Below are 21,110 nucleotides of genomic sequence, written 5' to 3'. Positions count from 1 at the left end.
ATAAAGCAGTTTATGATTAATCATTAAAAAAGCTCTGAACCAACTTGTTTTCATACTTTTCAAGTCAACCAACACGACACGTGATGATACTGCACGGACCATAGATATGAAGAGCACGGACCATGATGCAAAAGCGTCTGCAGAACTAGTGACGTAATTATTCACCTGAAGCTGTTATTTTCATTTTGGATTTATTATTATTATTAGCTTGTGGTACGCTCAGACTCCAATGTGTGTGGATCTCGGTGCTAAGCTTTGGCCAATCATCTGAGGTTGGTAAAAACAGATTTAGGGTAGATATGAGACGGCGTGAATATCTTGTTATTCAAAGCTATTATATGTCAATAGCATGCGCACTTTTTGTGATATTACTGGTTTTAGCGTCGTTCGTATATGTCGCGCATGCGCCAAAGTATGAACGAAAATCATTTTACATTCTTTGTTTTTTTGCTTTTTTAAATTTTATTATTCAGGATGTAAATTGCAACATACATATGTTCAATGAAACATTGCCATGTGAGCAAACACTTTGTGAAGATAATCAGGTTAAAGGGACCCTCCCACCTTCAAAAAAGTTAATGAATTGGCATGAAAGTGATGTCGCTCGGTTCAGAAAGAGCAAAAACAAATTTCTACCAAATTTCATCGAAAAATATTCACCGGTTTTCAAGATATTAGACTTTTACTTTTGTTTACTTTTTGGGATCTCCGCTGTTCCTAGCGACTTTGTTTGAAAGTGCGGCATTTGTTGCGCGCAAAGCAGCATATACCACCGCGTGCTACAAAACGTTTTAGTCAAACATTTAACGGACGTTCGAAAGCCTGATGACGTCATCAGATTCCCGTAATGGTTAAGAGATGGGGACCACGCTGGTCCCACCCTGCAAGTAAAGGGAAGAAATTTCTTGAACACCATAAAGCTGCGGGGGTTGCGACCAGGATAAATGGTGGATTCTGAGCCTGGCCGCAAACTTGGCTATCTCAACTCAAAACTAATGTTAAGGTGGGAGGGTCCCTTTAATGTTTGCTGCCGCAAATATTCCATCATGTTACCATGGATTAGGTATTCCTGGATGGGACACTCCACTGATTTTCCGACCACCCGGCAGCGGCGGCGGATTTCCCGACGGCGAGGGCGCTGGCGCCATTTTAGCATTGCGGGCTATGGGCGGAGCGTGTCTTTTTGTATACTTTTGTCGTTTACTACTTACCTGTAACCGATTTTGATGACAATTTTTGTGAACCTGGTAGAACAGGAATTGAGGAATGTCATGAACATATTCTTTTCCCAGTTTTGATTTCAGAAGTTGCTTAAATTCTGCTGACAAGTGAGGGTTCGTGATTACAGCCGAAGAGCCAATGTTAGAATAAAGTGAAGTTTCATGCGATAACATGAAAATAAGTTGATATTTGTATTAAATCATCAATAGGAACTTGTTTGACTGCCGAGGAACGATGATATTTGATGATAAATTGCATCGGCAAGTCGAGGATACCAGCTCAGTTTATGAGCATCAAGTAATGATTCCGTATGTGATAGTGACTAAATGGAGCCATAATAATTATAAGAAAGAACTTAAAATATGTGTGAAGTCTCTGAAATCGTGTCTTATGAGCTAAGGTTCGCTAATTTCGCCCTCCATTACCGCGTTTTTAGCACGCAAGCCGGTGCGGCGGCCGCCGGCGCACTCGCCGCCGATGTTTCGGAGCTCCGCCACCAGGGCGGCCGCTTGGTCGCCGGCGCTAGTATTGGGGAATAGGGAGTGTCCTATCCAGGAATATTTCATCCATGATGTTACTTAATGTATTTTCTTCTTCTGCACATGGTCAAATCACAAATGAGGGTTAAAACATGTCTGTTTAGGTTAGGCCAGGTCAGCTATGTTACCTTTATTCCATTTACTCTGATTGAAGACAGTCATGCATGCAAAGATTTGTCCAGGATGCTGACTTGTTGGCAATTGTGCAGAAAAAGTCCCCTTTAACTTAACCTGACCTGACCTAATCTAACCTACAAACCTACAGTGCAATGATCTTCTTGGTTGGAAAACTTTTGTGTGATGTCTGCTCTACTAATGCCCAGTGCCCTGAGGCCTATTCCACAACCAACAGAAAGTTCTGCCATGCAAGGTTTCACATCTCTCATTAACTCACCTGGTTGGTTGGGTTCCCATTCCTATTCTGAGCCTACAATAAGGTTAGAAAATATTAAAGGAGTTTGTACTGTAAGAACCCTGATTAAAAGATTTGCAGTCTCAGGTAGAGACACAGCTCTGAGCTCACTTAATACAATGCCTACATATTATGGCTGTAATTACTAATAAGGCATCTTCAATCATCATAAACCATACCTAATATGTATAGTGCAACATTTATTTCGGAGTGGGTACTCAGCATCATATGCAGGCTTAGGAAACTGTGCATATAAGTAATTGGGTCTATCAGTGAGTGAATTCATAAAGAGCCTCGCCCAGTGCCCTTTCCAATAACTCTGGTTTGTCGCATCTCTGGTCAGGCTGTAGGCCTTGGAGAGCAGAATATTTTGATGAGACACTTGCCAGGATACAACAGCGAAGTCAATTTTCATTTTTTCTGTTGACCAAGCTGAGAGGTTAAGAAAATAAAGCAAGCTGACAGTTATGCCAGTGAAAATAGCCACTGATGTCTGAACAATCTTAAGGCTAAAAATCTGGGCTTCAAAAGCATTTAGGTACTTGAATCTATAGTGGGATGTTTGATATATAGGGACTAGAATACATTGTTATCACATATCTACCTATTATGAAAACCTGAATGTCCCAGTTGTTGGACTTTGAAGGATATTTTTGTCGAGAACATAACATTTCTGATGGCATCTATAGGTGCTACATCGATATATATCAATGGAATTGCAGGTCACATGCAAGATACATCCAAGTTGATCAAATACTGAAATATTCTGTCTGGTTTTCAGGGACACACTGTTTCTGCTGGACTGTGACTGTCAGCCTGTACACCACTGAGGGCGCGACCATGGAGGTGCCAGCGGAGAAAGGGCGCGAAGAAGAGCTGCTAGTCTTCGGATACGCCTGCAAGCTGTTCAGGGACGACGAGAAGGCGCTGTTCATCGACAGCGGCAAACACCTCATACCCTGGATGGCGGACGAAACATTGAAGATTGACAGGTCCGTTGGTTTCCCTCACCACCTCCTAACACAAGTGCCGCGCTACCGAAGAAGTATGCCGCGATTATCATGTGGTGTGCGCTGGTGCGAGCTTCATTGGCCTGCGGCCGCGCTCTGAGCGAGCGGGAGAGACGGTGCTGGCGATCCATGCCGGCTTAGGTTCGTACCTGACTGAGCTGTTGTGATGTTCTGACCGCGGGAGGCGTGCACTGTCCACAGTCTGCGTACCGATCCTGCACAGCCTTTACAGCGCCGACCTGAGGAGCGGCGGGCCTGCTGAGGCAGGGCGCAGGGGTGTAGTATGGGTAAGGACGGTAAGTATGAGGGTATCTTCGGTAAGTATGGGAGGAAATAGGCTTAAGATAGGCGAATTTTGTAACACCATTTCATTGCTGGATGATTATAGCGTCTGTTCTTCAGAACTTGTTACTCATCCCACTTAGTCCCCACATGTTCAGGCTGCATTTCCATCTAAACGATGTGACCCAGTTGAATCACTGCTAATGATTGAGCAAAGGGCATTGTAAGAAGTATAATTTGGTTTGTCTTTGGTCATTATCTGTTAACTGAGTAAGCATAACAGTTTTGCTTAAAACATTTTCAGCTGCTCGACAACTTGTTGTTTTCTGTAAACAACACACTCACACTTGTAGACAAATGTCATGTCGCATGTCTTCCATTGGTAAGTAGCTGTTTCTTATCAAACTTCAAGGTACCTGTTAGAAAAGGCTATTTTACTTTTGAGTGGCCAGTACTTTTTTTTTCTTTGCTTGCCATCTAATGATCGATTTGACAATTACCTATTTTGCGATTTATCATGTCATTCGTACACGCTTGGCTACTACCGACCGCCGCAGGCGACTGCTAGCATTTCTGATTGACTTTGACTGCATCCGTTTTCAGCGCGTTGTCGGGACGAACAGGGGCCGTATTTCGGTCTAAACGATCGCTGCTTTTCCTCAGTGCTGCTATCCCTGACCACCCGGTTATCCCTGTACATACCCAGCTGACCCCCGGCGGTGCGTCCCGGCCGCTGCCTCTGTACCATGTGTCCCCCTCCGTCACCCGTCTGCGCGCGGCGCCTTCCCTTCCGGCTGTCGTGTGACGCGCCGCCTCTGCTGCAGGTATGACGGGCGTGGCGCTCTCTCCGACCTGCGGCCGCACGAGCCGCCGCCCGGCGGCTACGACCGCTGGCAGGGGCTCACCGAGCGCGAGCGCAAACTGGAGGAGGTGGTCGACCAGGAGCGCTACATGGCCCTCTACAAGGACGAGGACGAGGAGCGCATGCTCGAAGGTCGGTGCCGGCCACAGGTGTGACGACTGACACCGATGGCTAACAAATTACTGGCCCGTTAAACCCAGTATAACAGTCGGTTATAGCTATCTCGTTCGCCTGCTGCGTAACGTAAATGGCGTGTTTGCTAGCCTTCAAAGGTCTTCCGCTCTCGTAATTTTTGTTGTTTTGTATGACATAAACAACTGTACCTACAATGCATATTATCTGGGGCGTCGCTTATTAGCCTCTGAATGACCGTCGCCCTCCGGCCTGTCCCCGACTCTGGCAGAGGAGGAGTGGAAGCGTCTTCAGTCGCTGGCCGGCGACTCTGGCCGCTACAACCAGATCGGGTTCAGCTATGGCGCTGCGCCGGCGGCCGGCGGCGCCGGGGCTGCCCCGGAGGCGGTGGCTGCTGCCGCCGCAGCTATCCCGGCCGTGGACGACGAGCCCTACGAGCCGCCCACGTCGCTTAACGTGCCCGCTGACATGGCGCAGGTGGGGCTGGGCCGGAAAACGGGGACCGGGGCTGTGACATTACGCTGGAAACACCAACTGTGTCCCTGATCTCCTAAACCATTGCGGTAAAACCGTTGACGCAGTTGCTTAGCTTTAACCCGCGCCCTGCTGGGGGGGGGGTGTTTGAACACCCCCCCTTGTGGTTTTTCGCGAATATCTCAAAAACGGCGGCGCGGAGCGCCGCCGTTTTTGGTACACCTTATCATACATCAATTCTACACATGTTGTGAAAATTTCAGACCAAGGTCATTCAAGGTCAGGTCACCAGGTCACTTGAAGTGACCTCACCTCATAAAAACTTTCAATGTCTGTCATAGCTACACCGAGTGACCGATCGCTTTGAAACTTTCAGCGATTGCTCAGAGAAATAGCATGTACAAAATGTATATCTCAGAATTTTGATATCGATGACCTAAGGTCAGGTCAATTTTGCGACCTCCCCATTATAAGTCAATGGGAGAAAATTGAAATGCGCCTCTTTTGGATGAAAGACATTATACACACTCCCAAACACCGAATTACAAGTGGTTTAGACACACTGAACATGAAAATGGTGTCCGTGACCCTTGTTTATGCCCTGAGGTCATCTTAGGTCACGAATGGTATCTAACAGTTTTTCGCAAATAACTTTTGATAGAGGCATGCTAGAGCGATGAAAACGCCTTAGATGTGTTCAGCTCGACGATACGGATCGACTGATATGCAACATGACCCTTTCCGGTCAGGTCATGACCTTGACCTGAGGTCAAATTTTCAAGTTGACCTTTCAAGGTCAAGTTATAGTTCATTCGATGCGTCTTGACGAGAGGAACACGATGCCGGTAAAAGTAAGCTCGTACAAGGCTTGGGTCAAAAGTTATTGCAGAAAAACTGTTTTCGAAAATATCGGCTATTTTTGCAGTTTTTGCCCCCTGCAGGCAAAACCGTTGACGTTAGGTCAAATCTGAGAGAATTACTCAGAAAGGGCGTTAATAGGGCTATCGAATGCGCTTTTCCGCGGCGCTGTAGCTCTATTGGTTCCCGAGTTATGCGTTGGCTTCTTGGAAATTTTCGACATTCGACCTGGAAATCGGCGAAATTTTGCCTTCAATGACCTCTGGTGACCTGACCTTTGACCTGACCAAAAAATTGACCGAAGTGATTTCGTCATTATTTTTTACGCTCTTTCGAACGCCGCCTTCCGCGTATCGCTACGTGGCCCAGGAGCCGAGTTACAAGGGGGGGTGTTCAAACACCCCCCCCCCCAGCAGGGCGTGGAAATCCAGGACCCCCAGCAGGGCGCGGGTTAACACGACAAAGAGGTTCCCTAATACGACAATCCTGGCTTTGAGCAGCAAACCTTCAGTCTGCGTCCCTCCCAGTCCGCTCGGCACCGGGCACTGTGTAACTTCTGACGGTGCCCGGCAGCCGGCGACGCGGCGGCACGCGGACATCATCGAGCGAACGGCGCTGTTCGTGGCGCGTCAGGGGCCGCAGATGGAGATCCTCATCAAGGCCAAACAGTCTGAGAACGCCATGTTCGACTTTCTGGCGTTCGACGACCCGCTTCAGCCGTTCTTTCGACACATGGTGGTGATGATCAAGGCGGGGCGGTACACCATCGGCGCGCCGAAACCCAACGGTACGTGGCGGCGGCTCCGGGCGGCGCGCGCGAGCGGTGCAGGCGGATAGTTTTACTTTCATGAATGCGAAGCTCTCATGCATGTGATGTGAACATATGCGATATGCATTTGACTGTTAGGCATGGCGTTGTTTCGATGTTTGCGTATAAGTGTTGTCGGTGTAGTTTTGTGTGATGTCAAGCCTTTTTTTTTTGTTTCAGAAGAGGAAGAGGATGAGGCGTACCTTCACCCGGCGCTGAACCTCAGTCGCCCGGACATTGTGAGTCAGAGCCAAGGTTGGGTTGTGGCCAAGTCTTCTTTAAATACGGAGCTGTTGCTGCACTCTCTCATCATTTTCTACATTTTTTAAAATATGTGCGTGCATTGGGTTTCTGATGCAATTTATCTAGGGATTTAAAAAAAAGTATGGGGAAAGTGCTTAGTCTATGTCAGATTGTGCGTTGTCACATACTGTGAGGCGTTGTACTCTTGATAAGGGACATAACTTTTTTACTAGGGACAAAAATATGATTATCAAAATTTCTAACGCCGCACCACCTCTGTGCCCACGGCCAGGCTCCGGGTCGGGCGGACGGCATGTACCAGCCGTCCGCCAACTGCGCCTACCAGCGACTCGTCAAGAACATCCGCTCGTCGCGCCAGGCTGCCGACAGTCCGACCGGCAGCGGCACCTCCAGCCCTGTGCCCGCCGCCGCCCCCTCCGCCTCCGCCGCCGACTCGTCAGCGGGCCGCGCGGGCTCGCCGGCCGCCGCTGCCGGTCCTCGGGAGGCGGCCGGGCGGACCGCCCCCGCCACCGCCCCCGCCCTGCCGCCGGCCGACGTCAAACTGATCATCGACAAAATGGCCAGCTATGTGGCCAAGAACGGCCGAGATTTCGAGGGCATCGTGATGGGACGCGGTGAGTGGCGTACGATGTAACGGCGGCTGCACAACGATTCCCGCCATGTGCTGCGTATTTTGCATTTGTAATCGTTTGATGCCTCTTTTTTAACACCAAGTAATAAGGAAATGTAGATGTGTGATCTGACCCTGCCTGCATTATAACACCTTTATGGCGTCTGCTCCCGAACTGTTTTCCAGGCGACGAGCGGTTCAGTTTCCTGCGCGACTCGCACGCCCACCACGCCTACTACCGCCACAAATTGGAGCAGTATGAACGGGACCTGGGAAAGTCAAAGCCGGCGGCGACAACGGCAGCACCGGCCGCAGCCAAAACTACTGAGGACAAGGGAAACAAACCCGGTTAGTGATATCACAAAAAATACTGTTGTTCGTATTTCGGTGAATTCGTTATTTTTTTCCTGAACTTGAGAAAATTGTGTATTTTTCTACGTAGTTGGCAATGGTGCTTTTCATCAGTTCAAAGCCTGGTTATTTTGTTAGCTGTGTGACAGATGCTATCACCTGCTTTGTTTTCTTATTTTTGAGCATGCTATGAATCACATTGCTAATCGTTTTCTGCGCTGAGGAATTATATGTGCCGAATTTATTCTGACCGAGTTTTCGTTCGATCCAGTGCCGGTGTCGTTCTCGATCCGCGCCAAGTCTGAGAAGGATTCTGCGCCGCTGGAGCGCAGCGCTCTGCCTCTGGAGGAGAGTGAGGACGAGGAGGGAGAGGAGGGAGGCGCGCAGACCTCACCAGCGGCCGCCGCGGCCGGCGCCACCGCGGAGGCCAACGGCGGCTCGCGACCGGACAAAGGTACGACCTGGAGAATAGTTGCCTGAGATGTGAGCACAGAACAATGAGTTTGGTGAAGGTGCGACGGTTGCGACACTAACGAGCCTTGCATGCATGTTTGTTGGTCTTCGAGTTCTGGCGGCTGACATCTTTTACTTGTTTTCAGCTGCTGCGGCCGTTGCGGTGACCCCAGCACCAGCACCGGCAGCAGCGGCAGCGGCGGCGCGTCCCGAGCCGACCAAACGGCAGTCTCGACAGGTGCCGATTGTCGCGCCCGCGCCGGGAGTCGGCAGGGACGAGATCCAGATGGACCGCAAACGGCGCGCCGCCCAGTTCCTGGCCAAACTCCGGCAGGACGTGGACAAGATCAAACAGCCAGTCATAGGTAACGTGAACTCTGGGTACCCACTCTGCGTAATCTTCCTGGAAAGCTGTTGACCTTAAGTCTGCTTCATCGTATGGTGACTGCATGAAGTAAGTAAAAGTTGATTTTATTTCAGATATTATTACCGGTTTTTCGTTCAATTCTGACCCTGGGTCCCCTCTCTAGGTCCCCAGCTGCCACCGGGTCCGCTGCCGTCCGGCTCTGAGGAGGACCCGGGAGGCGGCTCGGAACCGCCGGCCGCGGCGGAGGGTCCTCCCTCCCGAGCGCAGACAGAGGAGGAAGAGGAAGACTCGGGGGACGAGGCGGATCTGGACAAGTACAAACTGGTGGACTCCGGTGAGTGGAGTGCAAAAGCTGCGGGCACGACGATATTTTCAGGTAGTGATTCGGTTCGCTATATTGTGATGTAAGTAAGGCAGCGTTATTTTAAAGGATGTCGCTAATCCATTTCCTACTGTCTGATGTCACCGGTTTCTGACTGTGACGTTCCACCCCTGTCCGCAGACTCGCCCCACTCTGTTCCGGAGCTGCCGTCCGGCAGTGGCGCCAGTGCCGACGGTGACGGCTCCGACAGTCGTCTCAGCAGCCCCGCCAGCCGGCGGGACAGCAGCCCCGAAACGGGACGGCGCACCAGCCGGGACCGGAACGTCAGCAGGCGAGACAGCCGCGACCGGAGCGTCGGTAAACGGGACAGCCGGAGTCGCAGCGTCAGCAAACGGGACAAGAGAGATCGGAGTGCGAGCAAGAGAGAAAGCCGTGGCAGTCCCGTGCCCAGTAAACGGCACAGTCGGGAAAGTCCCGTGCTCAGTAAACGGCACAGTCGGGACAGTCCCGCGCCCAGTAAACGACACGGTCGGGACAGCCCCGCTCTGAGCAGACGGGACAGTCGGGACAGCCCGGCTCACAGAAGGCGGCGCGCGGAGAGCAGGGAGCCCACCGGCAGCCGGCGGCGAGCGGACAGCCGGGAGCGCAGGGAGGAGCGCCGCCACCGGAGGAGGCACAAGAAGCGCTCCTCACACCGGCGGCGACGGGGACAGGGCGACTCGGGCAGCGAGCAGGAGCGACCGGCGTCCCTCTCTCCCGTCCGCTCCCGCTCGCCGCGCCGGCACAAGAAACACAAGAAGAGGCCGCGCAGCCCGCCGGCCTCCTACAAAAGGTAGGAAGGTGAAAAGGGCTAGGCCGAATTCAATTTCTAGTTTCAAGTAACTGCTCCATCATATTTGTTTAACCTGAGATGCAGTTAAATGTCCGTGTCCGTGAGGACGTGTGACCCGACTGACTGACCACTGACTGTGTGTCCCCCGCTGCCGGTAGACTGCTGTCGTCCGAGATCACACCGGTAGAGGAGGAGTCGCGCTGGCGACGGTCGGCCCGACGCGAACCGTCACGGTAGGTGGTCGTCCTACCCTCGCCATTACTCCTGGGGTGACTGTTCCTAGTGAACCGAGCCTGGCTGACCATAATAGCCATTTTCGGATGGATCGGCTTGCCACGATGTGTGCGATGCAGTACAATACATACAATACATTAGCGACTGACCCGCGTTATTTTGGCGTCGTTTAAGAATCGGTGAGTTAGTTGGATCGCTTACTTATCCGTTTTATGTTTCATTTTTAGATCTCCGGCACGAAGCAAGCGGAAGAGATCGCGATCATCAAAGAGACATAAACACAAGTCAAAGAAGAGCAAACGATCAAAGAGGTACGTACGTTACTGCTAAGGGAAAAGCGCTTGATGAATTGAATAATTCCGTATTAGCTCGGTAATGAGTTCTTTGCAAGGCTGTCATTTCGTGTACTGTCTGGGCTGTACTCTTTCTCATCAAACCATTAATGTTTAAGTACTCTTAACTAGATATGTTAGTGTACTCTAGCGTCCAGGTACAGACCTGAAGCCTATCAGTCAGGCATGCCTTTATTCTTCCATCAATCATACTACCTTTTCGTGCAACATTCTCGAGCCCGCCTGCTGTCGCTTGGATTGTCCATACGGCCGCCCGTAGCGCTCGTGTTTCGCTGACTGCCTCGCTGAGTGGCTGACCGTCCGCTGGGTCCCTCCGTTAACACTGGTATGACGCCGCTGCCAGGTCCCGCAGTCGCTCGGCCGCCCGCCTGGACCGTGAGCCGTCCATCTCGGAGGTGGCTGTGAGCCCGGCGCCGGTCGTCGCTCCGTCTGGCGATGTGATGTGAGTGTGACGAGCAGCTCGTAAAGAGTGTACTTTGGAGCTGTGGGGACCCTGCTCAGCCAGAGGTAGGGTAAGGGTCGGGCTTTGTTACATCTCCTGGCCGAATCACGCATACCAACCTGGAGAGCGGGCCGTCTCAATGTTTCGCATCTGCCCTGATGGTGATGTGTGGGTCGAGACAAAGCTGGTACCATGGTAAATATTGTGTCTTTCTGAATTACGTAATTGGTTTGTCTGGTGACCTGACCTAACCTGTATCTCCGCTCCTCAGTGACCTGACCGGCGGGGACTCGCCGGAGAGGCGGCTCTCTCAGCCACGGGAGGTGCCCATAGCAGCCGGCTCTCCACCGGCGCACCCCGCTGCGGACCCCGCTCCTGGCGAGGAGTCGGCCGCGCCCGCGGAGACGGAGCCGGCGCCGGCTGCAGAGACGGCCGGTAGCACCCCCCGCGTCACGTCCCCCACGCCTGTACCGTCGGCAGCCTGGTCACCGGCCGGATCCCGGTCCCGGTCCAGATCGGCGTCCGGCTCCGGATCCGAGTCCGGCTCCGATTCCGGGTCCGGATCCCGCTCCGGGTCCGCCGCCTCCTCCAGGTAACTACGGCGGAAATCTCAGTGGCGGGGAGGGTGGAGGGATTGTTTCTACATCGTTACTGTGTATATGCCTGTAAAGGGGCGGGACGCGGGATGATAAGCTGATTGCTGCCTATGAAGCTGTTGGTAGTGTAGTAAGACTAGGGTGCCATTTCATTTGATTGCCAAGTTACGTGAACTGTATTATATGTTGACAGAATCCGTGAACATCATTTTGCCATTTTGTATCAGACCCTTCGTTACGATACTTACGATCAGATTCGTTTGTTCGTGCTCCTGGGCCTCGTTTCATAAAGCTCTGCCGTAACTTACACCTTTCCGTAATTCACACCCTTTCAAACTACGGAGCGCAAATGAAGCCGTTTCACAAAGCCACAACTGGAATTGTTTACACCTCCGTAACTAAGCACATTTGCGTAGTTACCGTAATTTATCAAGCGTCCTACAAAATTACAATTTCATGTCAACACTTATTTTTTACGAGAAATTATAAAACAATTATGTTGAATTTAAATCTTAAAAAATTATTTATGAAAAAACAAAATTGATATTGATGACCATCCTTTATTAAATCAATATATTGAAAACAGCAGAAAGCCAGCTAAGCAGAAGTGCCTAACTACGAAAGTGGCGCGGCGCGGCGAATAAACAAAATTCCGATAGCGGCCACAAAAAGCGACTGGTACGGAAGATATGCGGTTTCTTTTTCTCATTTTGGCTGTTCTTTCTTCCTCACCGGGCTCAACATTATAAAATATATTAAAAATTAGCTTCGAATCTTCACATTAATTCAAATTCACGCAACATTTTTGTGCGTAGTTTACACCACCGATATCAAGAGCTTGATAAAATATTTGGCGTTAATTACGTCGTTTTATGAAACCCAAATGGCATCAATTGGTCCGGAATCGAGCATTTGCCGTAAATGAAGCTCCGTTATTTCGATGGCGTGAATTACTCCGGTCTCCGGCTTTATGAAACCGAATTGGCATCAAATACGCCAAATCTGGCATAATTGACGGAACGCCGTAAGTAATTCCTTTTATGAAACGAGGCCCTGTATACATTCAGCCCGTGTCAGCCCCCTCTGACGGTCTCCCGTTGTCGCCTCTGCAGGTCTGGCTCGCCGCGGTCCGTGGGCCGGGCAGCCTCCGGCTCTGACCGGGACCGACCGCCGGTGTCCGGCCCCAAGGAGCGGCCGCTCTCCAACCGGGAGGAAGAGGCCCGCAGAACCCGCGAGGCCTTCGCACAGCTGAAGCGCAAACTGGACCGCCGACGGCCGGCCGGCCCCGCCAACGGGCTGTCGGCGGGGGCGGCGCGGCCGGCGGCGGGCGCCGGGGCGGGCGGGGCCGACCCCGCCAGCAGCAGCCTGGTGGCGCAGATGGCAGAGGTGGGTCAGCCGACGGCGGGAGCCGGGGTGGGATGGGAGAGGTGGGTCAGCCGACGGCGGGAGCCGGGGTGGGATGGGAGAGGTGGGTCAGCCGACGGCGGGAGCCGGGGTGGGATGGGAGAGGTGGGTCAGCCGACGGCGGGAGCCGGGGTGGGATGGGAGCCTGGGCAGAGGAGGGTGGGAGGAGGGACGACCCGGCAGCCAGTCAGGTGTTAATGGCCGTTTATCGATAATCTCCTTTGGGTCAAAGCTCCCATTGGAAAGTTTCGGTTTAAGAATTGGCGTTGTTCGTCGAGTTCCACGTAGTTTTAATAGGGTTTAGATGATAAAGCGAAAGCTGAAATGCGAAGGCGTCTGTCAGTGACAGCGTATTTCCTGGGCTCGTTGTCGGGACATCGATTTTAGGAGGAACATTATAATGAGAATCCGACGTAAAATGCAAAATACCAGAGTGCCTCATGCATATATGTTAATGGAAGCAATTAATGTGCACGAACCTGGTCCGGCTGAGTTAAGTGCTGGGATTTCCGGCTGGGTTGAAATTGAAGCATGGGGAGTTGCTCGAATGCGATATGCTCTGCCGGCTGTTGTGATGTGGCGTTATATCCGAGCTCTTTCGGCCTGTGCTGTAAATCGCTGGAGGATGTATGTACCGGGTCAGAAGACTTTCTCTAGCGCTGCGAGAGCCGTGGTCTCCGTTGAATCGCCGTGCTGGCGCAGTGCTGCCCGACCGATGAGATCGTTTCTCGAGGCTTTCATGCAGCGCTGTCATGTGCTGGAGATACGAGATATTAAATATCCGGCTCCGTCCTCCGCTAGGGAATAATGTTCGTTCCACAAGCGACTAAAGAAACATCCCACCAACTATCAAAAGCTATCCAGTCTAACTTCCCATGCAAAATTGACGGATGATTCTTGATAGAAAGTACAAATTAAATGCGTACACAACACCATCTTTTATCATACGATGCACAAATGAAGGAAAGCACGTTGCCTTTAGCCCAATTGATCACTGATAATAACTTAACGCACAGAGCTCGAGAGGAAAAGGACTCGTTATGGGTTTGGGTCCCGGTCCCGGTTTGTCAAACTTTGTTCGGCTCAGCGTTCTGATTGAGCTCATTTAGTGCGCAGTTCACAGCGCTACCAACTTTTCAAACACACATTTGAACCACGTCAGCTGATTTTTCCGCTCTTTTAGACTTCGTGTAAACTTTTGTGAGATGGTGTTTTCGTCTAATGCGTTTCAGGGTGACGATGCATTGTTGTGTGAAGGAGATGAAGCGGGACAATGTACTGTAACACCGCCTCCCCTATGCCTGGGTCCTCATTCGTCCATTGTCTACACCCCAGTATGTTCGTTAGTTCCGGTCCTCACCGGTCTGCTGTCGGCTCGTTTCAGGGTCTGAAGGCCAAGGTGCATGAGATGATGAAGGGCTCGCTGCTGGGTAAGTGAACCCTCCGGCCGCGCCGGGCAGGGAGCGACTCCAGCGTGGATGCCGGTATCTGCAGCACCCTTGTCGGTGCTGGTGGTGATGTCAGTGTTCGTACCGGTGTGTGTGTGTGTGTGTCGGGCGGTGTCCCGTTCTCTGACCTTGTGACCCTGTATGCCGGTGAGCCGTCCGTCGGCTGGCCCGGAGCCGGGTCGGCCGTGGCTGGCACTGACTCCCGCTGTGAGATTGTGACCGTGCTGTAATGGGACCGCTCCGTCACCCCTGATGGTGGGCGGCGGTCCAAAACGAAATATAGTATTTGTATTGTTCAACGGTCTTTGGTGTGTTGTGAGAGGAGTGAAATGGAAAAGGATATCAGGAAGATCTGTGAATTGTCTAGAAAACAGCGTATATATATATATATATATATATATATATATATATATATATATATATATATATATATATATATATATATATATATATATATATATATGTTACAGGGAATATGAGAAATCAGTTAGTTTGCAAACTACCTAGGGAGTTTGCAAACTCCCTGAACGATCAGGTAGTTTGCAAACTCTCTAGGTAGTTTGCAAAGTACCTGGTCGAACAGGTAGTTTGCAAACTCCCTAGGTAGTTTGCAAAGTCCCTAGTTAGTTTGCAAACTCCCTAGGGTTGTTGCAAACTACCTATAGGTAAAATGCAAAAACGACGAAACAACAGCCATATATACGAGTACATATGTAGATAAGACGCGATGAATTGGTTCATAGCTCAGAATGAAGCTTGGCAGCAATGGTGCATAACGAGACGATGTGGTGTTTTGATGACGCTCTTTCGCAGCTATTTATTTTTGTCTTGCTCGCAAATATCACCTTACAGATTAATGTCTGCCCTTTTTCTTGTAGTCGACAACGTGTTACGTTGTCATCCACCTCCTTTCCTTGGACGTCAGCGGCCTCTCCTCCACCGGTCTGGCGTCCATCAGAAAGCGGATGACGTCGCCATGCTCGGCGTCTTCCACGACTCGAGTTATGCCTCGAGAGTTATTGCCGCTCAGCGCTTCCTCCCACTCCCGGAACCTCTGATCGAACAGTTCGTGAGACATCCCCACAGAACCACAGAGCAACCACAAAACAGAAATTTCGATCACTATGCTGCCTCTCCACACTCCGCTCAGCACTGATGACCCGCCTGCACTGAGCACCGTCCACCAGCCGTGGCTCGACAGCGCCTTTCATCCGTATCCCGCAGGCACACACTGATCTGACCTGTCAAGCTCGGGGCAGGCGACTGCTGACTATATACCAAGATCGGGTGGAAGCGGGGCGTTGGGTTGACTGGTAGGTACTATCATATATTTTCCGTTTGTTCGAAACTTAAAAAAAAAAAACTTTTTTGATTTTTTGGGTAATATATCCAATTTCATTTTTCATTTTTGGGGGTCAAAAATCAAAAATTTCAAAAATCCGAGATTGCAGATTTGTAGCCCTGTTGATTTCACACCTTTTAAGTCTTGATCATTGTTTTATATCTTGAAAGCTGTAGGTCTGACAGCTCTTCTCGCGAAGCACTTTTTTCGGTCGAAAATGGCAGAACATTGCGTCATTCTGACGTCATTTATGGCCAACCTATCATAGCCTCTGGAAAATTTTGGTCACAATGTGTAAAATTGATGCCCGGAGAAGTCCTGAAAGTTTGATGGCGATAGCTGCAGCCGTTTAGGAGATATTAACGGAAAAGGACAGGGGGGGCCGTTTCGCCCCCCCCCCCCTACGGGGCGCGGGTTAGAAATCAGGATGTCATCTTTAGTAAACCCAACGCCCCGCTTCCACCCGACCCTGGTAGCCAGCAGTCGACTGGCCCGAGCTTGACAGGTCAGGTCAGTGTGTGCCTGCGGGATACGGATGAAAGGCGCTGTTGGGTCACGGCTGGTGAACGGTGCTCAGTGCAGGCGGGTCATCAGTGCTGAGCGGAGTGTGGAGAGGCAGCATAGTGATCGCAGTTTCTGTTTTGTGGTTGCTCTGTGGTTTTGTGGGGATGTCTCACGAACTGTTCGATCAGAGGTTCCGGGAGTGGGAGGAAGCGCTGAGCGGCAATAACTCTCGAGTCGTGGAAGACGCCGAACATGGCGACGTCATCCGCTTTCTGATGGACGCCAGACCGGTGGAGGAGAGGCCGCTGACGTCCAAGGAAAGGAGGTGGATGACAACGTAACATGTTGTCGACTACAAGAAAAAGGGCAGACATTAATCTGTAAGGTGATATTTGCGAGCAAGACAAAAATAAATAGTAAGCTGCGAAAGAGCGTCATCAAAACACCACATCGTCTCATTATGCACCGTTGCTGTCAAGCTTCATTCTGAGCTCTAAACCAATTCATCGCGTCTTATCTACATATGTACTCGTATATGGCTGTTGTTTCGTCGTTTTCGCATTTTACTTATGTAGTTTGCAACAACCCTAGGGAGTTTGCAAACTAACTAGGGACTTTGCAAACTACCTAGGGAGTTTGCAAACTACCTGATCGTTCAGGGAGTTTGCAAACTCCCTAGGTAGTTTGCAAACTAACTGATTTCTCATACTCCCTGTAACATATATATATATATATATATATATATATATATATATATATATATATATATATATATATATATATATATATATATATATATATATATATATATATATATATATATATATTTTTTTTTTTTGATAAATAAAGCTACGAATCCGGAAGTATGCGGTCACTTGCTTTGTCCACAGCGACTGTGGTAATTTTGATACATGGATCTGGCTCGTTTCTTTCCCTCTTATCGTACTCCCCGTGGAATAGTTGATATTGTTGCTGTACTGTACATATGCTGCGTCAAATCTTGTACCGAGTCCTCTGACTCAGATTCAGCTCTCGCGGAAGTGTTCACGAGTCTCTGAGCTGGCAAACCGAGTCACTGACTCATCAGTGCTCGGGGGGGGGGGGAGGATTTATTGTTTTTGAGGTCCCAACAGTAGCTGTGAGCGCCCTGTCCGCCAACACCGACTGTCGGCTGCTGTAGTTCGGGCTAATGGCAGCTCTGCTTGATATCGCGCCAATATCCCATCAGCTATCCAGAACTGATGAGATAGACAGGATAAATAGCAGCCTGTCCTGAGCTGCTGCTCGGCGCAGCTTATCGCTTTTTCTCATAAAGGTTTCTTACATGGTCTGCGGCTCTATCCAATATTAGATGATGAGCTTACTTTTTTATCCTGCGTCCGCAGGATATTTGACTCAGCATACGTGTGTTGAGCCCATGACCCCTATGACTGCGGGTACGCTCTGTCCCATGCAAAGTATTGAACGGAAAGTGACATTGGTTGTCAACTTCCGTGCCACAATCTGACGGTGGCTCTTGAAGGTAGTGTGCCAGCTTTCCTGGACCGTATGGAGTTAATGGCCCAGATAAGGAGAACCGGATTTTTAGAACTTATCCATACCTTCAAAACTCATGGAAACGTCTTAAATTCTTCAAATTTTGAGTACCCCAGTGCGAAATTCGCCCCGACGGGTTGTCGGTCGTACCCCAACCACATTTCACACCACTATGAACAATAAATGCACACACTGAAATCGCTATTACCGATATGCTCATCCAATCAAGTTTCGATAAACCCGTTCATCATCATCTCCTGCGGTTTCGAACACGTCTGTTAGGTGGTGCGGTAGACCGCGCCCAAAGCCAGGGCCCCGGTAACGTGAGGTAGCCGAGTCGGGGCAGCGTGCGCTGACCCAAGCCGGAGCCGCGTGTCCTCCCGGTGTCATGTGATAGCCCGGGGCTGCCCGCGGGGATGCGGTAGACCGCGCCCAAAGCTGCGGCCCCGGCTTGGGTCAGCGCACGCTGCCCCGACTCGGCTACCTCACGTTACCGGGGCCCTGGCTTTGGGCGCGGCTTCTGCTCATACTTTGTGGTGCGGTGGTGGTGCGTCGGGCCGCGCGCTCTGACTTCGGCCGAGAAAAATGCGTCAGCTGATCATTGTCATTTCTGCCACTTGCGTGTGGTGAAATGGGGTCATAACTTAAGAGACGGCTTTTGCATATCAATTATTTTACATAAAATCATATTTCAAACCATAAATAATGTTCGACAGCCAAATAAAAGAAACAATACCAATACAGGCTTACAGTTTAAGGCTCGACATTGTGTTGTCTACGATTAGACAGCTGATAACTCATTCCCGTACGTCGTAACTCTATAATGACCTTTGCTTATTGTCACATGTGCGCCGCATTCGCGATTGTTGCCGACGCCTGTTTGCAGTTCAGCCCACCACAGTTGTTATACATATCGAAAAACCGATAAACTTTTAGGCGAAAAAGGCACTATTCCAGGCCCATTTTTGATTTTTTTGCGATATTAGGTAAAAACAGAAGCTTCTTATCCTAGGAAAAATAAAATGGGAAATCTTTCAAAGGTGGCACACTACCTTTAACTGGGAAGATATCAATGAAGGAAGTTATTTAAACATGTTCTTCATCATTGTTTGTTCTGGCGAAAGTCGGTAAAATTCAATTATCCGAAGTACTTCCGAAACAATTATGCGAAACTGTCCTCCTTGCGCAAAATTCTCGCACTCACTTCTCCAAAATATGAGTGCTGACAACGTGAAGCAACGTTACGGAACAGCTGGTCAGTCATGAATTTGAAGGCCATTGGGTCAATCTCACCAGTCCACGGTGAGCTACGATTTTATGATCAATATCTTTGTTAAAAATGCTGAGAGTGACTGTGAATAAGAAATTAATATATTATGCTCAGCTGGAGAACGCTGTGCTTAGCTGTATCAAATGGGGATAGTTAACTTCTTCAGAGGCCAGGGTGATCGCCCGTCGAATTCGGGTATCCCTCCCCTATTCCGATCGACCCCTACTCACCAGTACGGTCAACTGCATGGTAGCGGGGTTGGGGGTGCCGCGGCATAACTAATCGAACGGTCTGCGGCGGAGGCGCCGCGCCGGCCAGCCAGCCCTAGTTAGGGTAATAGCCGAGCGGTTGGGCGTGCCGCTGTGGCTCGGTAGCCTGCCGGTGACGGGCGAAGGCATGATTTATCGCCATGGGAAGCGGTCAAAGGAAACGTCTGCTGCGTAATGTTGACGCAGCGTGTGTGTATGGAGGGAGGAGGCTGCCATTGTCAGAACACCTGTTTCCACCCTCGTCTGTTTCCGCCTCACCTGTGGCGCAGTTTGGGTTCGCCACCGGGTCGACGGCCGGTGCCGGGACCCGCTACCAACTGGCTCACGACTCGGCCGACTGTGACAGAGCTCACTACCGTCTGACTCATGGCTCGGGCGGTGGCGGAGCCCTCGGCGCCTGACGGAGCGTGGCTCCGTCGTCCGAGAGGCGATAACCGCTCACAGGGCGACCTTTGAGCGCGGCACGGCGGTAAATCGGGCCGGCGCGCCGCTCTGTCCCGCCGCGTAAACCCCGCAGCGCCGCTCGGGCCAAACATTTACCTTGATTCTACCCAACGGCACCCAACGGCAGCGCGCTAACCTGCCATCGGCCGTCACCAGGCTTTACTTAGACCCACCTCGCTAGGATGAGATCACGGTTTTAAACACTCATGTATACAGTCGAGAATACAGCGACGTGTGTGCGAAGGACGCGTCGCGGCCTGCTCTCCATTGCTGGGGTCAGTGCCCCGCGGTCGACCTCGTGACCCGCGCCTCCGGCAGTGACCTGGTTATTGGTTACTGGTTCAGCCCGCGTGCGGCATTGAGTTTCCACCGGTGCGTGCTTTGTGCTCGGCCGTTTTCTCAGCTGGCGGGCCTAGGTGATTAATTGGCCGCCGATGGGCGCTCAGTGGTGACGTCAGCGGTCCGGTGTCTGACTGATGTTGGGCCGGCCGGCGGGTCTGTGTCGGCATCAGCAGACACCTGCCGAACGGCCGAGGGGAGCCCCGCCCTCAGCGGCACGTGGTTGGCAACGGCGCCAGACTCCGAACCGTGCCGGGGCCTTCAGACAACGGACACCGTATATGGGATGGATCAGGAACTGACCCAGTACCGACTGCCAGCTGCCTGCTGCGGGACGGAAGAGAGGGGCGGGTCGGTATGTCCTACAAAAAGCTACCCACAGGTGGGGTACCAAAGAGTTTGCGGTGAAATGCTCAGTGTGGATACTAGTTGACTGGCGGGGTAAGGGGCGATGGAGTTCAATAACAGAAGCCAGATTCGGCTGGCTCTGTTCGTTGATTTATCGTTTACTTCAGGACAGCAATCCACAATCACATCGATCAGCTAATTCTACCACCAAATGGGCAATGGCTCCTGTAACTCCTACGTGCATTTCAGGTCACGTCAAAGTGGTGCTAAATAAGTGGTTATACCTACAACTAAACATTATATATAATGATATAATTGTGATACCGGTATCGAAATAATTCCATCGGAACGGTATTCGTTGGGTCACGGGCTGTCCGCGGTCGCCGGTCGGTCGGATCTCGGTCACGGGGGCCGGGTCGCTCTGGTCGGCCAGCATTGGCCCCGGTTCAGCGGCCACACTGTCGGAACGGCGGCCAGCGCCCCCCCCCCCCCCCTCCCTGTTTGTGTTGGAGCCGCTCCCGTCCACTAGTCAAGCCGAGCTGGTTCTGCCGATTGCACATCATCGGCGCCCGAATTTCACCGGTTCTCGTCTATCAGATGGGGCAACGTTCAAACTATAACGGCTTCCACTCGTCAGCTTTTGTGGAAATTGGAGTTTGTGGGAAACGGACGTAACGTTGGAAAACGTCACTATAAATTGCAATGTTATTACTTTCCCTTTGCCTTTGGGCGTTCATCGGATATTTGGATCGGATGTTGGACACCATAAAACCCAGTTTGGGAA

The 21,110-nt window shown here is 51.0% G+C and overlaps 1 protein-coding gene across 1 annotated transcript; it reads left to right on the top strand.

Annotated features, from left to right (window-relative positions):
* Nucleotides 1–189: 189 nt before the first annotated feature.
* On the top strand, nt 190–14,564 carry LOC122378986 (splicing factor, suppressor of white-apricot homolog). The gene is made up of 18 exons (XM_043360761.1): nt 190–272; nt 2,954–3,164; nt 4,289–4,458; nt 4,730–4,935; nt 6,364–6,577; nt 6,779–6,837; nt 7,134–7,476; nt 7,659–7,820; nt 8,095–8,277; nt 8,423–8,641; nt 8,807–8,977; nt 9,146–9,797; nt 9,956–10,030; nt 10,259–10,342; nt 10,728–10,826; nt 11,098–11,418; nt 12,535–12,808; nt 14,211–14,564. Exons 2-18 carry the CDS (start codon nt 3,013–3,015, stop codon nt 14,262–14,264), a joined length of 3,438 nt encoding a protein of 1,145 aa, XP_043216696.1. The 5' UTR covers nt 190–272; nt 2,954–3,012; the 3' UTR covers nt 14,265–14,564.
* The last annotated feature ends 6,546 nt before the right edge of the window (nt 14,565–21,110 follow it).

Source organism: Amphibalanus amphitrite, unplaced genomic scaffold (genome assembly GCF_019059575.1).
Source record: "Amphibalanus amphitrite isolate SeventyFive unplaced genomic scaffold, NRLGWU_Aamphi_draft 000069F_arrow, whole genome shotgun sequence".
Classification (NCBI taxonomy): Eukaryota; Metazoa; Arthropoda; class Thecostraca; order Balanomorpha; family Balanidae; genus Amphibalanus; species Amphibalanus amphitrite.
Note: the sequence above shows the minus strand (reverse complement) of the source record. Positions and strands in the feature narration are given on the sequence as shown.